This window comes from Pan troglodytes, chromosome 2 (assembly GCF_028858775.2).
Source record: "Pan troglodytes isolate AG18354 chromosome 2, NHGRI_mPanTro3-v2.0_pri, whole genome shotgun sequence".
Classification (NCBI taxonomy): domain Eukaryota; kingdom Metazoa; phylum Chordata; class Mammalia; order Primates; family Hominidae; genus Pan; species Pan troglodytes.
Window position 1 is genome coordinate 17,813,598 of NC_086015.1, and position 14,107 is coordinate 17,827,704.

General features: G+C 49.7%; 1 protein-coding gene across 2 annotated transcripts in view; it reads right to left on the reverse strand.

Annotated features, from left to right (window-relative positions):
• Positions 1–3,047: 3,047 nt before the first annotated feature.
• Positions 3,048–14,107, reverse strand: part of WNT7A (Wnt family member 7A) — a 64,494-nt gene continuing 53,434 nt past the window's right edge. For both annotated transcript variants that reach the window (XM_016940526.4, XM_016940527.4), the window contains exon 4: positions 3,048–6,315. In XM_016940526.4, the coding sequence (XP_016796015.1) occupies positions 5,836–6,315 (480 nt within the window). In that variant the 3' untranslated portion in view covers positions 3,048–5,835. The remainder of the gene's footprint in view (positions 6,316–14,107) is intronic.

The window sequence follows — 14,107 nt, forward strand, 5'->3', positions numbered from 1 at the left end:
GGCTGGATCCTGGATAGAAAGGGGCTCTGTGCTGTACCAAATGAACTCCCAGATCCCACAGCCATGTATTTCCTGTCTGCGGATATTCCTGACCAGCAGGTTGACTTTCCTCCAGGTGGACAGTCAGGGACCCAGAGCCCTTCCTTCTGTGGCTTCACAGCTGGCATCCCATGGTCCACATAGGTAAGGAGCGTTGGGGGTGTTGACAGGCCAGGAAGTGGAGTGCATCACCTCTACTTCATCATCCAGAACCCAGTCACATGGCCCAGAACAAGAGGATCTGGGAGTGGCAAAAACCCAGCCAGACTCAGCCCCATAAATGGCTGGTGGTTGTGCAGACAGAGAGAGCTCAGATTTGGGTATAGTTTGAGGTTGAATCAATGGGACTTGTTGATGGATGGAGTAGAGGAAGACAAGACCCATGACTGACTCCAGGACTGCACAACTGGCAGGGTGAGCAGCTGAGGCTCGAGGTCTCCACACAGCAGAATGGCTGTGTCCCCACCATAGCATCAGTGCTAAGGAGCTCTCCTTTTGTCCCGTGATTGAGTTCTGGGAAATCATTCCCCTCCCTCTCCCCACACCCTTTGCTATGTAGCTGGGCAGGTCCTGCTGGGAAGAGGTGGCATCTGCTTCCCTACACCTTGAATCTGGGCTGGCCTGGACTTGCTTTTGCCGGTAGGACATGGAGAACTAATATAGTGATGGTACCAAGCCGGGGCCTCAAGAAGCCTTGCAGCATCTGCGCCCACTTTTGGAGTCCTTCCCCTCTGATGTAAACCAGCTTGGGCCAGCCTGCTGGAGGATGAGACCATGTGGAAGAGGCCCTGGTTGTCCTAGCAGAAGCCACCCTAGAGCAGCCTATAGACAGCTGACCCCAAAATATGTGGAAGATTCTGCTAAGCTCAGCAGCACCACCTACTTGACCCACAGCTGACCATAGGTGTGTGAGAGAGCCCAGTTGAGACCAGAAGTGCCCAGTGCACCCATGCACTCATGAGCAAAGATCAATCCATAGTGTCTGGAGGCAGTTAGTTTGGGGGTAGTTTGTTATTCAGCCATAGCTCACTGACACAATTCCCCAAGCAGGAAAGGAGCCTGGTCATCGAGCCTGGGACATGAGTTCCAGTCCTGTGCCTGTCAGTGAATCTTCATGTGGGTGGGCCCTGTAGCAGGCTCTGGAGCACCATCAAGGAGTGTGGTTCTGATTCTAGCAGGCCAGGAAAAGAATGTGGGCAAGGGCTGCGTGTGGGTGGCCCTGGGTCTCATCCTCCCTGCAGCAGCATGAACAGACTTTTCAGAGGAGTCTTCAGAAGAGTTTGTCAGATGGGGGAAAGAAAGGTGAGTGCTCTGGGCAGAGGAGACAGCAAAGGACAAGATGTACAGAGAAATGGGACCACAGTAATTCTGTGCTGGAGACAAATAGGGTGTGGTAATGAAAGAGAGGGCATGAGAACTGCTAGAACCTCATCTGGCAGAGTGCTTATCTCCTAAGTGGCACCATTGCTACTGCTGTGCAAAATGCTGCCAGCATGGCAGGTGCAAGGTCACTGTGGGATAAGGAACTTGGACTTTACCTACAGGACAATGGGGAGCCATGGCTGGTGGTAGGTATGGTGTGAGTTGGTCTAGCCAGAGCTTGGAGGCTGGCTTGATGGGGTATGGGTGGAAGCAGGGAGACCTGGAGGAGGCCTTGGCATTCTTTCAGATTCTCACCTGAAAGAGACAATGGTGGCCAAAGAAGGTGATGGGCAGTGAGAAAACTCATGAGATGCCCCAGGGAGAAACTGCCAGAGCTTGGCAGCCTGTTGAATGTGCCTGGTGAAGGGGAGGAATTTGACAATGGCAATCTGTGTCTGGCATGGACAGCCTGTGTGGTCCACAGCCTGAACCTCTTATCTCCATCTTCCTCAAGCCTCTCTGTTTGAGGTGGTGGAAGGCTCAGGTGATGATGGCTCAGATGATGTGTGACAGCCCAAACTATAGCCTTCCTGCCCTTGCTTCTGGGTGGTGAGGCCTTGAAGAGGTAATTTCTCTTCCCTGAGACTGGTTGTCATTTGTGAAGTGGGAGCAAGAGGCTTCCTAGGGTCTCAGGAAACATGTCTTAGACTTGCCTTGAAGTGTGCAGGGGACAGCCCCACCTCAGGTGGGAAAAGCCTCCCCAGGACTGTCCTGACCTCAGGTGGGAAAAGCTTCCCCAGGACTGTCCTGACCTCAGGTCAAAAATCCTCCCCAGGACTGTCTTGACCTTTGGTGGGAAAAGCCTCCCCAGGTCTGTTCTGACTCAGGTCTTGCTGAGGGGCTCCCTTGCCAATTGGCAGGGCACCCTCTGCAGAGAGGTTCAGGCACTGGTTCATCTCCTCAGGGCCTTTGGGAAAGTCCAGTTCCTGCTCCGTGAAGCCCTGAGCTAGTTTTAAACTCAAGTCCAGAGGCTGTGTGTGTGTGTGTGTCTGTGTGTGTGTGTGTGTGTGTGTGTATAGGAATTTTATCCCTCTTAACCCTTTCCCTCAAATTATTTTGCTGCCTCCATTGGTGCACTATGTTGGTGCAAGGCCATCCCTGGGAGGCAGACATCCTGGACTTTGTTTTCTCACTGCCAAATTTGCTGTGTGGCCTTGAGCCCCGGCCCTCTCTGGGCCTCAGTTTCTCCAGTTCTAAAACAAGAGATGGGTCCAAGTCAGAGACTGTACGCTGGTGGCATGAAGGCCAAGTTCAGCCCGCAGTCATGTTTTGCTTCATCCTCATGGTGTTTGTCAATGTACTGAAAAAGTGGGATATTTTACTTAAGAACGTGGATGTTTGTCCTTTCTTGAAAAATCAGAGGATCTGACCATGAAGAGGCCCACATTCCCATGTGGCAAAAATGCCCTTGTGTTGAGCAGCTTACTTTCTGAGACTGGGTTCCTGCCAAGACCCCAGGCATCTGGTTTCTCATCACTATAGTCCTGGGCTTTCTGATGTTTTTGGTTCAGCCTCTAACGATTTTGGCCTTTGTAACGTCAGTTTTTTTGAAAAGCCACTTTAGGAATAGACCAAAGGGGCTGGTGGATACCTCTGCCCAACGCAGAACCAAATATTTATTACCACAAGCCATGTTTGAAGAATCCCATAGTTGTGGAGAGAATAGTGATAATAATAATTAATAATAATATTTAGCATTCATCCATTGCTTTGCAACTCAAAGTGCCATACAGTCATTACTGGGAGGATCCTCACAACAGCCCTGTGAGGTAGGTGTTATTATTCTGATTTCACAGGTGGAGAAACTGGGGCTCAGAGCACAGCTGAACAGGGCACCAGAGAGAGGGCAGGCCCCAGAGCTGGGAACCCACAGTGAGGGAGGACACAGGGATGACTCTTCTGAGACTGTGTTTATGTAACTATCATTGAACACTCATCTGGGGAGGCTGGTCAGAATCTTCCCCATTCCCAGGTGCCAAGGAGGCCAGAAGCAGAAGGGTTGCAAGGTTGGGAAGCCATCCTACTCATGGCAGATCTGGTAGGTTTTCCAAAGCAAAGATAAAATGTGACCTGTGGACTCCCAAGAAACTGCTCTCTTACCTATCTGTAGGTGTACCTACCTCATCCACCCACCCACTTTCCTAGCTATTCATCCATTCATCCACTCGCTTATCAATCCATCCACCCATCTGTTTATCCCTTCATCCATCCATCTACCCATCCATCCATTTATCCATTCACCCACCCACCTACTTATCCATCCACACATCTACCCATTCACCTACCTACCTACTCACACATTCATCCATCCCTCCATCCATTCACTCCATGGCCCCTTCACATGCCCACTCCTCCAGACACCCAAGTAAAAGAAAAATGGAAAAAAAGGTCCAAGGGAAGAAACCATGCAACCATCCAGTCACTTTTATTTGCCCATGCTGTGATCCAGGCTCAGTGTGGACGCTGAGGAGTCAGACACAGCCTAGATACTGAGGGGCTCCCAGCAGGTGGGGCCATGGGGATGTGCTGTGGTCTCAGAGGTGTCTGGTTTTCACCCATGGGTGTGGGGACAGAGTTCAGAGGTGCCTTCTCTTGGTGGTTCAACACAATCACACACAATCTCTGCTGTCTGCCTCATACCACCAGGCCTCACATGCAAGCAGAGACTCTGGGGAGCAGCAGATGCAAAGGCATGCAGCTCCATGCCTGAGACCTGATCTCCCAGGCACATGGAGAGAAACAGGCGCTTGGGTAGCATGGAAACACACAGACACATACACACACGAGTACGGCGGAGGCGCTGCAAGGCGCAAAGTCACGTGACTACACTAAAGTCCCTAAGAAGATACAGTACACACACACACACACACCCCGGAAATGCAAACGGACACATATTGGAACACCCCCAGCCTGCTGGAGGACAGCTTTCTAGGCTGAGGCTCTGGGTGTAGCTGGACCCAAAGCAAAGTGGCCTCACTTGAACCTCTCTCTGCTGCTTGGCCTTGGGAGCAGGATATCCAGGAAGCCCCGCTGGGCCCGGCTGCTCATCGGCCCCTCACCCCATCTGCTTTGGGTCCCCTCACCTGAGGACTGCATCTCACCTTCCAGGACACGCAGGCAATGGCTAGTGTCTTGGTGAGGTGTGGGGCTCCCTGAACTGGCCTCTGCTGCAGGATGACGGTCAAGTCCCTGTGAGGGGCATGATGACCACCCACCACAGTGATTCATTTCGAGGCCACCACTCAGTGGCCCTGCTTGAAAGGCCTGAGCTTAACAGGCTGAGGCTGGGGATTTGATTTCTTTCCCGGCTAACATGGATGAGATGATGCCTCAACCCCAGGCATCCAGGGGCAGCTTGTGCCCACTTGGCAAACAGAACTCAAGAATCCAGCTGTGCAAGGGGCCCCGTGGGGCCTGACGCCACAACCAGGCATCACCCCTCCTTACCCCTAAGTGAGTACCAGAATTAAGAAGAAGCACAGGCCGTGGAATGATACAGCAGACTCGATATAAATAAAATATTCATATAAAAATAGTCTCTTACAAAATATTCTCTCTTATCCGGTGGCTCACTTTCCGAAAGATGGAAACTGCTGGGAATTTATTATTTTTCCTCTCTATGTATTCCAAGCTGGATTTTTCTAATGGTGAAGTTTGAACTGGGAAGGGCAAAAGGATGGAAAACATACTCTGGAAAAACGTCTCCAAATCTGGACCAGCTTAAATTTCTGGATAAGTAGCAGCAAACAGCAAAAAAAATATAAATGTGTGTGTGTATATATCTATATATGTATAAAAGATGTCTCCTCTTATACTTAAACATCTAGTGCTGCAAGGTGGGTACCTGCAAAATCAACTAGTAGAAATATCTGCATAAAGGATAGTTATGTACACTTCTACACGGCTCCTTGTCCTAGCAACAAAATCATCCTGCTAGGAAAGCAAGCAGTCCACTTTGATTGCAGAAAACGGATCCCGACGAGGTGGAAGAATTCTTTTTAATTAAATAAATTAATATTATTTTTATCAGAATAAATTGTTAAATATTGCTATGATGAGGCCCAGGGGTCCAGAGTTCCTGCTGCAAAAGGCTTCGCTCCAGCCGCGGAGGGACCTGGGCTGTGTCTGGGGGAGGGTGGAGCAGCATTGGGTGTGGAACAGAATAGTTGAGGGCTCTGAGAGATTTTTTTCCCCCACAGATGCCTGCAGGAAACCCAGGAAAAGTACCCTCCTCAGCAGAAAAGACAAGCTCAGCATTCCTGCGGTTCCCTGTGAAGATCCAGGCAGTGACCTGCCAGGGAGCCCGCAGCTTGGAAACGGTCCAGTCCTCCCAGCAACCTGACTTGCAGCGGGAGGGTGGTGTGCACACGGGGCTCACTTGCACGTGTACATCTCCGTGCGCTCGCTGCACGTGTTGCACTTGACATAGCAGCACCAGTGGAACTTACAGTTGCACTGCCACACGCGGGCGTACTGGTGGGTGTTGTAGCCACGCCCACAGCACATGAGGTCACAGCCGCTGGCCTGGGGAGCCGTCTTGTTGCAGGCGCGGCCCTGGGTGCCCACACTGCCGGTCACCGGGTCCTCCTCGCAGTAGTTGGGCGACTTCTCGATGTACACCAGGTCCGTGTCCATGGGCTTGCGGTACGACAGTGGCTTCTTGATCTTCAGGAAGGTGGGCCGCTTGTTGCGGCTGGCACGCACAGGCTCCACGTGAACGGCCTCGTTGTACTTGTCCTTGAGCACGTAGCCCAGCTCCCGAAACTGTGGCAGTGTGGTCCAGCACGTCTTGGTGGTGCACGAGCCTGACACGCCGTGGCACTTACATTCCAGCTTCATGTTCTCCTCCAGGATCTGCAGGGGAGGGCGGGGAAGAGCACAGCACAAGTCACTGCACGCCAAGGCCAAGTGCAGCCCCCAGCTCCCCCCCCCCGCCCCCCACCCCTGCCCCACCTATCTGGGTCTGGCTTTAGTTTTTTCTTTCTGGTGTAGGAAACTCAGACCTGGATTCTAGGCCCTCTCATTCCAGCCTTTGTGCTGTGCAAGCCACTTCAGCCCTCTGTGCAGCAGTTTCCCCATATGTAGAATGGGGATAACGATAGTGACTAACTGTACTCATACAATGAAATACTATACAGCAAGGAGAAAGAATGAATTGCTCACACATGCACAAATAATGGATCTTTAAGAGGTAATGTTGAGGGAAAGAAGTTGGACACCAAAGAGGACATACTTTATGATTCCATTTATCTGAAGTTCAAGAATTGAATGGCAGATGTTTTTCATTTAAACTTTATTCACCTACAAAGACAGTGGACTGGAGTTGGGCCATGAGCCATATTTTGCTTACCTTTGTGTTAGAATAGCCTAGCAATAAGAGAAGGCAACATTTTACCCAACACCCAGAGTACAGCATATTCAGGTTATTTTCAGTGTGCTTTAAAAAATTGTTTTTATTTCTTTCTGTCACTTTTCTTCCTTCCTTCCTCCCTCCACCCCTTTCTTCCTTTTTCAACTATAAAGAAATATCTTTGGGACTAAAGCTTCTCTTCCTTCCTCCACCATCCTAAGTCATGAATTGAGCTCCTACTGTGTACAGGCACAGAGATGGGGATTTCCCAGTGAGCACAGTTGCTGGTTCACCATGTGTGAGCATTTTTATTCTCCTTCATTCAGACTGTCAAATTGCTTTTGCTTGTTATATCATGAAAGAATGAATGGAGGAAGGGGTAAGTGAGTGGACATTTATTAACCCCCTGCACACACACTGGGCCCATGCTTTTATGTATGGCATCTTATTAATTCCATGAAGCTAGTATGATTGACTCCTTTTTACAGAAGTCTCAGAGCTGGTCTGTGAGACATTCTGAGGCAAGGGGCTTGGAGCTGAGGGGCGAACTGAGTGCCTGCTGGCCACTTAGTTCCCATGTGATGCTTCTTCTCCAGGTCTCAGTTTCCTTAACTCTAACATATAGTGAAGACAATTCCATCTTTTCTGAGAAAATCAGGGTGCTGGAAGAGAATGAGACATTCAAAAAACTCGCTAGTCTTGCCTCTGGCCCTGGGCCCATTCAAGATGCTGGGGATACTGAGGTGACAAGATTAAGTCCCTGTCTCTGAGAATTGGGTCCATGTTCAGGGTCCTCCTAGCCCTAAGAGCTCTGCTTCCAGGAGAGGTGACCAGTGTTTGGTCAACAGAACCACCAGGGAGGGAGAGCCACCACATTTCAACCTCAGTATCTGCAATCAAATGAGCCAGTGATGCCACAGGCATCCAAAGTGTTCAGGAACAGGACTGGCTGGTTGAAGGCTCTGGTTCCAGAACACCTGGCATCACAGAGTACCTCCTGTAGGCAGCAGTCTCCCAGGACCCCCCAGCCCCACGCAGCCCATGCTGGATGAGCAGCCCCTTCAAATGCAGGCTGCGTCCCACAAATCTGTGTCCCCAAAACAACACAGATATCCCCAACACAGGTTGTCAGTGAGGGGATAGTTCCCAAATCTCCAGCCTGCCTCTCTGCCTTGGCTTAAAAAGCAGGAGAAAGAGCAAAGGCTTGGAGGTGTGATGACACAATTGGGGGCAGAGTGAGGCAGGTGTTTCTGATGCACTCAGGCCCAGTTGAGCTGGAGGCTTTGACAGAGATACCTGGGGGATGCTCAAAATGGATTCTGACAATACTGAGTGTTGGCAAGCATATGGAGCACCTGGAGCCCTCAGACACTGCTGGAGGCATGCCAACCTGGTACACATATGTTAGAAACCCGTTTTCCAATATCTACTAAAGCTGAGGATGCACATGCCTATGACTCAGACCTTCCATTTCCAAGACACATATCCTAGAGAATCACACTGTGTGTGCAAAGGAAACAGGTTCAAGAATGTCCACACAGCAATGTTCATAATCGCTCTGACCTGGGCACCATCCAGATGACCATCCACAGTGAGTGGATAAACCACAGCGTGTGCATTTCAATGGAACACAATAGGGCAATGACAATGAACAGCTCTAGCAAGCCACACTGACAGGGACTAACTCAGAAACACAGTGTGGAGGGACAGAAGCAAGCCAGAAATGATTTCCATAGAGTGATTTCATTTGGATCAAGGTCAAAGGCAGGCAAAACTGGATAGTATTGTTTAGGAGCCCATCCACCAGTATCAAGACAAGGTTATTCCCAGGGCGGGGAGAGGCTGTGGTTGGCCAGGGGCACCCAGCGGTCTTCTGGGGGTCCTGGCAATATTCTGCTCCTTGATATGGTTTATGGTTACATGGATCATGCTTTGTAACTATTCTTTTAAGTGAACAGGGATGCTCTGTGTACCTTTTTCACATAAGCAATATCTCAATTTATAAAAATGCAATGGATACAATCAATGGCCAACAAGCACATGAGAAGGTGTTCAGCAGCACTGGTCCCCAGGGAAAGGCAAATCAAAACCACAACGACATGCTCCTTTACACTCACTAGGAGGTTAAGACAATGACAAGTGTCGGCGAGGGTGTGGAGCCATCAGAACCCTCCTGCACTGCCGGTGGGCATCTGAAATGAGGCAGCCACTCTGGAAAACAGTCTGGCAGCTCCTCAGAATGTTAGACACAGAATGTGTGACTCAACAATTCCACCCCTAGGGGTATGCCCAAGAGAAATGAAAACATGTCCACAATAAAATGAGTACATGATTGCTCATAGCAGCATTATTCATAACAGCCAAAAAGTGAGCGGAATAACTCCCTCAACTATTAATGGATAAGCAAAATGAGGTATACAGTGGAATGTTATTCAGCCATAAAAAGGAATGAAGTACTGACACATGCTACAACGTGGATGAGCCTTGAAAACATTATATGCTAAGTGAAAGTAGCCAGATGCAAAAGGCCACATATTGTGTGATTCCGTTTACATGCAATGCCTAGAATAGGCAGATCCATAATGACACATGGGAGATTAGTGGTTGCAGAGAAGAAGGGAAATGGGGAGTGATGGCTAATGGGTACGGATTTCTTTTTGAGGTGATGAAAATAATGTAAAATTCATTGTGGTGATGGTTGCACATATCTGTGAATATATATTAAAAGCCATTGAATTGCATACTTTAAGTGGTGACACTGTATGGCATGTGAATTATACCTCAGTAAAGTTGTTTTCTTAAAAAAGGCAATGGGAAGCCCCTGGAAGATTTTTGTGGGAAAGCAATACCAAGGCTTGCATGTATTTCCATGTGTGTGATACTGAGGGCTACTACCGTGGTGGGCCCTAAGCAATGGCCCTAGTGCAGAAAATGGCTCCTGTGTCCTGGATGGGGGTCACTGCTCCTTCTGCCCCTCTTGGACCCCTGAATGTGGCCTCCCTGTTCTTCTGAAGCCATTGATGGCGTGATGCCATGGTGGTATTGAATGCGCTCCGATCAGGTGACATCCAGCCTGCTAGCCCTGCACACTCTGCATTTTGAGAGCTGCAGTGACTGCATTATGTCCACATTAAGCCAGGCATAATCACAGCCGCCTGGCCAGGGCTGGTCACCAGACGGGCACCCAGCCCTCTCCCTGAGGCAGGGGACAATAGCAGAGGAAGTGTGTGAGGGACAAAGCTGCACTCTGCACCCTACTGCTTGAGGCCAGGCTTCTGAGCTGCCCGAGGGGACTTATGAGCTCACCTCCCCACTTGAAGAGCCTGGGCTCTGTGCTTCAGTGTCAGGAGGTCTGAGGGCTTTCAGGCTCAGGCTCTAAGATGACACGGCTCCATGCAGCTTCCCAGTGCCTGGCATACAGCCGGTGCGCAGAAAACGCCAGAAGGTAATTCACCAAGGGGGTGCATTCAAATCACTCCACAAGCAATATGCCCCAGGCCCGAGCAATTGTCAGTTGAATGTTCAGGGTCCCACAGGCCCTGCCAAGCTAGCCAGGCATCAACCCTCCATTGCCGGATATAGGTGAAGTTGAGAGGATTCAAGGAAAAGCCATGGCAAAGGTGGGGGACAATCGAGGGGCTTGGAGCAGCTGGCAGAATGTCAGTATTTTATATTAGTGGCTGCACCATTGGGTTGCAGGTTAAAGACCAGCTGCATGAAACTGCTAGAGTTTGCCATTTTGCCATCTTGTGATGCTGAGATTTCACAATATATGAGAAAAATAAATGAGGAAGTAAATCTGTGAATCTGGTGTCTGGCCTCAGTAGGCCCTTCCAGATGGTTTGGCCTGTGGAAGGCACTGGCAGGAAATCAGAGGGCAGGAGGAAAGTTCTGGAAGTTATTCCCCCTGGTTGCTCCCTGCTGGGCCCTTCAGGATGTCTGCACACCCCTATCAAAGGTCACAGCTCCTGCTGGGAAGTCCTCTCTATACAGCCCCCGGATTCTAGCAGCTCAGCCTCCCCTGTCTTCAGGCGTAAGGAGTAACCACTCCCCAGTGTAGCCAGCCCCAGGGTGCTGCACCAACTCTTTGAATTCCTTTACTTTGGTCCTTTTATTAGCAAACTCCTTCTTTTTTAAAACAGCTTTACTGCAGTACAATTCACATACCACACAATTCTCCCATCAAAAGTGTACAATTCAGTGGTTTTTAGTATATTCAGAATTGTACCACTATCATTACAATCTAATTCTGGAACATTTTAGTCACCCCACAAAAGAAACTCCATACCCATTGCAGTCATTCCCCATTTCCCCTTTTCCCAGTCCCAGGCAGCTGCTAATCTACCTGCTGTCTTTGTAGATCTGTCTGTTCTAGACAGATCTATTCTATAAATGGAATCACATAGTATGTGGCATTTTGTGTCTCTAGCTTCCTTCACTCAGCATAAAGTTTTCAGGGTCTGTGCATGTTGTAGCATGTGTTACAATTCTTTTCCTTTTCATGGCTGAATAACATTCCATGGTACAGGTATGCCACATTTTATCCACGCATCCATCGGTCATTGGACAGTGGTCTCTTTCTAAACTCTCCTTAATTCCCCAGTCTGAATGTGCCTGTGGCATCCAGCCATGACCACAGTGGATACACCTGGCTCCTCTGCAGCAGGGCCGAGCCGAGCCCCACCCTCCTGGCCCCCAGGCCCGTGCTCTCTCCACAGCAGCGGCCTCCGCTTGAGCAAGCTCACCCCTTCCATGCCTCTTGGCCCTGCACATGCTGTTCCTTATCTGGAAGGCCAATCTTTATCACCATGACAGACGATGGCCCAACAATTCCACTACTGAATATGTAACCTGCGGGGAGGCTTGTGCTTGTGCAAGATGTCAAAGAGCCTCACAGGGACCTTATCTGAAATATCCAAAGGACAAAAGAATCTGAAGATCCACCAGTGGGGACTGGTTATGTAAATTACGGCACATCTATGAGTTGGAATGCCCTATAGCTGCTAAAGAGAATGAAATGGCTCTTACTCACTAACCAAGGACACTGTGCAAGGTCCATGGTTAAGAGAGCAAAGCAAGGTGTAGAAAGGCTTGCAGCTTGGGAGCTTGTTTGTATGAGAAAGAAGACTCATCCATGTATGCTTGTAAGAGCACAGGGTATTTCTGGAATTACATGAGGGGAATTGGTAAGAGCAGCTGTCTCTGGGGAGGACACCAGTGCCAGGGGACCAGGTGGACAAACAGGAGTCTTACTTTTCATGGGATTGTCTTTTGTAGTGTTTGAATATTCTGCCATGTCAGGAAAAAAGTCAGCTCCTCACAAAGCCTTCCCTGATTGTCAGGATAGACAGTGACTCCCTCATGGTTTCCATGGCTGGCCTGTGCTGTTAGAGTCCTTGTCTCCTTAGCACTGTAATGACCTGCCTATACGTCAGCATTCCCCCAGGCCAATTGCCCTCCAAGGGAGGACTTGCTTCATAGCTACAAGTAGTGGTATGTTGCTCAAACTGGCTCTCAAAAGAAAAAGCAAAATGCCCTGTTACGTAGTGTTTCCCAATTTCTGAGGAATAAATTAAACGTTCCCGCCATGGCTGACTTTAAGCTACCAGCAGTTTAACAACTGACAAATCCTGAATATTTAGTAGTGGGTCTTCCAGCCCATAGGAGTGGGTTCCAACACACCACTGGCCTGGGAGTGTGATTAGTGCATAGCCTCCAGCTGTCAGATCCTTCAGGGTGTGGGGCCCTGCATCTGGGGACCAAGAGAGGCAAGGGTATAAAGGTCTGGCCATTTTAGCCAGAGGCAGTCCAACGTAATGGGCAGGACCGAGTCCAGTGCTCCCCATCAAGGCTTTGCTGGGCCAGCATCCAAGTGTGAGTCCTCTATCCGCCCAAGCCTGCTCCTCCTCTTCCCCTTTATTCCTTTATAAAGATCCCCAATAAATAGCTGGGACCTGAAACTCCATCTCAGCCTCTGCTTCCAGAGAACCCCACTGGCCACACTCCTCGGGCCAGGTCATTCACCTTGAAATCCCCCGCCTCTGATGAAGAGCCTTGTGTGCAAGCGGTGCTGCCCGGTGTTTGCAAGGGGAACAGGACCTAGGGCATGTCTGTTCACGTAGGCATTCACTCACGCACCTGTTTCACAGTGAGGACCTACTGTGTGGTATTTGGCGTCACCCCTGCTGGGGAGTTCCCAGGAACACTATGACACAAGGAGGTGCTGCTCCGGTTTTCTCTGAGCTTCCGGTCCCCACCTTCCCTGAGTTTGCAGTCCTTGCCACCTCTGAGCTTGTGATTCCAAACCAGAAGTAGCTGTGGAATTAATAATTCCCCTGAATCTAATCATACATTGGTAAGTGCTATGAAGGAGTGAAAGCAACAGAGAAGGAAACTTGAACCCGTGAGATGCTCCTGTGTGCATCTCAAGGAAGCCTCCCCCAAGAAGGCCAGGGCTGAGCTGGAGTCAGATAACAGGAGGGATAAATTAGAACTGGCCAAACTCAGGTAGATGGGGAAAAGGCATTTCAGATTGGGAAACAGACACAGAGAACTGAAAGAGGGAGCAGGCTTAAGGAAGAGCACATGTTGAGCACATAATGAGGACATTTCAGGCATGGTGAGTGGCCAGAAAGAGGGGAATCTCGGGAGTAAAAGGGTCTTTTGGTGCTACCGAAATCTGACTCCAGTCAGCTCAGGCATCTACAGAGGATAATGTGAGTGCAGGGCCAGGCAGACTTCAGTCCCTTCCACAGAATAAAACAGTGGCTGAAACCAGCCAGAAGAGGGCTAAACATCTACAATTTTTGATATCTAAAAAATTGATTGCAAAATCACAGTATGGGAGAGACTGAGAAAGATTGAAATTGACCACAAGTTCAATATGAGCTAGGAGGCTACTGAAAAGCCAACACTCTGGGGCCATATTAACTAAGGCCTAATGCCCACAATAAAGAAGGGGATGGTCTTCCTATACAGTTTTCAGAACTGGACTATGCCTCAGCAGATGGAAAGAAACAGAGGATGTCTAGAGGAGAGGGCTGGAGGACCCACAGTGAATGAGCTGGAGCTGCTCAGCCTGGAGAAGGTAGTTTCTGGGATCCCTAGTCACTACTCCACAGGGTCTGCAGGCCTGACCCAGGACAGAGTGAGCAGGAAGGACTGTGTCCCAGAGCACAGAGCTGGGACCCCAGTTGTTGGCAGGAGTCAGAGAGCAGTAGATTCCTGCTCAGTCAGAGGGCAACCTCCCCAACAAAGCTCACCAGGGTTCAAGAGGGTTGCTGGTGAGGTAATGAG